The sequence below is a fragment of the Gekko japonicus genome, unplaced genomic scaffold (assembly GCF_001447785.1).
Source record: "Gekko japonicus isolate JY-2015 unplaced genomic scaffold, Gekko_japonicus_V1.1 scaffold2178, whole genome shotgun sequence".
Classification (NCBI taxonomy): Eukaryota; Metazoa; Chordata; class Lepidosauria; order Squamata; family Gekkonidae; genus Gekko; species Gekko japonicus.
This window is the reverse complement of record NW_015173203.1, coordinates 23007-25191: the sequence shown is the minus strand read 5'-3', so window position 1 is coordinate 25191 and position 2185 is coordinate 23007. Positions and strand designations below refer to the sequence as shown.

At 42.8% G+C, this 2185-nt stretch overlaps 1 protein-coding gene across 1 annotated transcript in view; it reads left to right on the top strand.

The window, feature by feature from the left end:
• WDPCP (WD repeat containing planar cell polarity effector) overlaps positions 1-610 on the top strand; it is a gene marked incomplete at its 3' end in the record, with an annotated part of 206145 nt that extends 205535 nt beyond the window's left edge. Inside the window, exon 13 of the mRNA XM_015422667.1 lies at positions 547-610. Coding sequence (XP_015278153.1) covers positions 547-610 — 64 coding nt within the window. The remainder of the gene's footprint in view (positions 1-546) is intronic.
• Positions 611-2185: the final 1575 nt, after the last annotated feature.

Genomic DNA, 2185 nt, shown 5'->3' with positions numbered 1-2185 from the left:
TATATATGACAATAAATATCTTCCTGGATGCTTGCAGCATCTTACACGGTTGTTGCAGGGGTACATGGGTGGGAGTGACTGCTTACAGGAGTTCAAGTCTAGAGGGTTATGCCCTCTGACTATTCTTCTTTGGGTGGAGTTTCTGGTTCAGCCAATGTGTGGGCCATTCATAGCTTCCACTCCTCCATGAATATCTGTCTGGCCCTGTTTCAACTCCTTGTTCAAGTCTGTGTCAGACTCAGTAGGCTGGGACATGACAATTAAGTTCAGCAGCCCTTATAAATTATTCTAGTTTTAATTAGACTATATTTACTATCATTATTATTATATTTTAAATTTTCTCGCAGAAAATGAATTGCTATACGGGTATGACAAACGTAACTCAGGTATCATTAATAAACTGCTTGGTAAAAAATTCCAAACTTGTACCTCTGTATTTTTCGTATTGATCCTTTTATTTTTAATCTACAGTAAATGTACTTTTATCAGTACATCTTCAGTAATTCAGTACATCTTCAGTAAAGATACTTTCCCCTTATTTTGCAGGTATCAAAGATTTGAGAAGGCTTTTCTGCTTGCTGTTGATATAGGTGCCCGTGATTTGTTTATGGTGAGTTCCTCCTTAAGATAAGAACATAAGAGATGCCAATGTTGGATCAGGCCAAAGGCCCATCCAGTCCAACACTCTGTGTCACACAGTGGCCAGAAATACCAGTGCCATCAGGAGATGATGATTGCCGTTGCTGTTTTTGTTGTTGTTATGCTAAAGGATGAGTTGCGTGTCAAGTCTGTTGTACGTTAAAAGGGTTAAGCACAATTTGCATGTTAGGGCCCATCCTAGGTATGGATAAAGAGGTATCCCCTCTTTATCCCATTAGTCTTATGGCCAAAGAAGCACCAAAACAGCTTTACTTTAACCAGTCTGTGACGGTGCAAATTAAAAACCAATATATGAACCAGAAACAATCATCAGATACCATAAAGAGCCTGGGAAAATAAAAATTTGTCATCTAAAACTCGGGGGACAGGGGCCGTTACTCAGTGACAGAGTCTACTTGAAATGCAGGAGGTCCCAGGCAAGGCTCCCTCTAAGCCGTGAAGTCTTGTGAGCAAAAATTCTACTTTGTGAGCTCCTGGCATTAAAGTTGTGATCGAGCAATTTGGCTGCTTCATGAATTAGTTTGCTCTGGAGCCCTCCTTCCTGAGCTGAGACAAAAATGTGCGAGCCAGAAGCTGAAAAACTGTGAGCTAGCTCACACTAACTCAGCTTAGAGGGAACATTAGTCCCAGGTTCAGTCCTCGGCATCTCAGACCTGAGACCCTGGAGAGCCCCTCTGCCAGTCTGATTTATTTTATTTATTTATTTATTCAATTTGTACCCCACCCACCCCGCCAAAGCAGGCTCAGGGAGGCTTACATAAAAGATAAAAACACATAAATAACAATCATAAGAATCATAAAATCTTCTAAAACAATTCATTATCATAAAGTGCTAGTACAGATCTATACTAATAATATTGCTTAAGATGGTGGTAACGGTCATGTTGATATATTTGGTGGTCTGCCTTGATGGTCAGCTCATTGGTCTGTTCAGGGCTATTTTTGGGCAGGAACACACAGGAACGGAGTTCCGGCTGGCTCCCGAGTTGGCCACACCCAGCAGGAACTCATTAGCATAATAGGCCACACCCAACAGCAGGAACTCATTAGGATTGGCTACATTAGGGGTGTGTGGCCTAACATGCAAAGGGGTTCCTGCTACAAAAAAAGGCCCTGGGTTTTGACAACAAACAAGGTAAACAGAATAAGAAGCAAAAGGTGGGTGTGGCTGGAAGACCACACTTCTGGTAACATGGGGTGTGTGGCCTAATATGCTAATGAACTGTATTGTCATGGGTGTGGCCTAAAATGCTAATGAGTTTCTGCTGTTGGGTGTGGTCTGTTATGCTAATGAGTTCCTGCTGGGCTTTTTCTACAAAAAAAGCCCTGGGTCTGTTTATATATGTGCGGCAAGCGCAGGCTGTAGATGGTGGAAACCAGGGGACAGGGCTCTATGCCTTCCAGTTGTTATTGGAGGCAGCTCCTTAACTGAAGGCCTGGTGGAAGAGCTCCGTCTTGCAGGCCCCGCGGAAGTACTGACTTTGACGGACCAAGGGTCTGATTCAATACAAGGCAGCTTCATTTG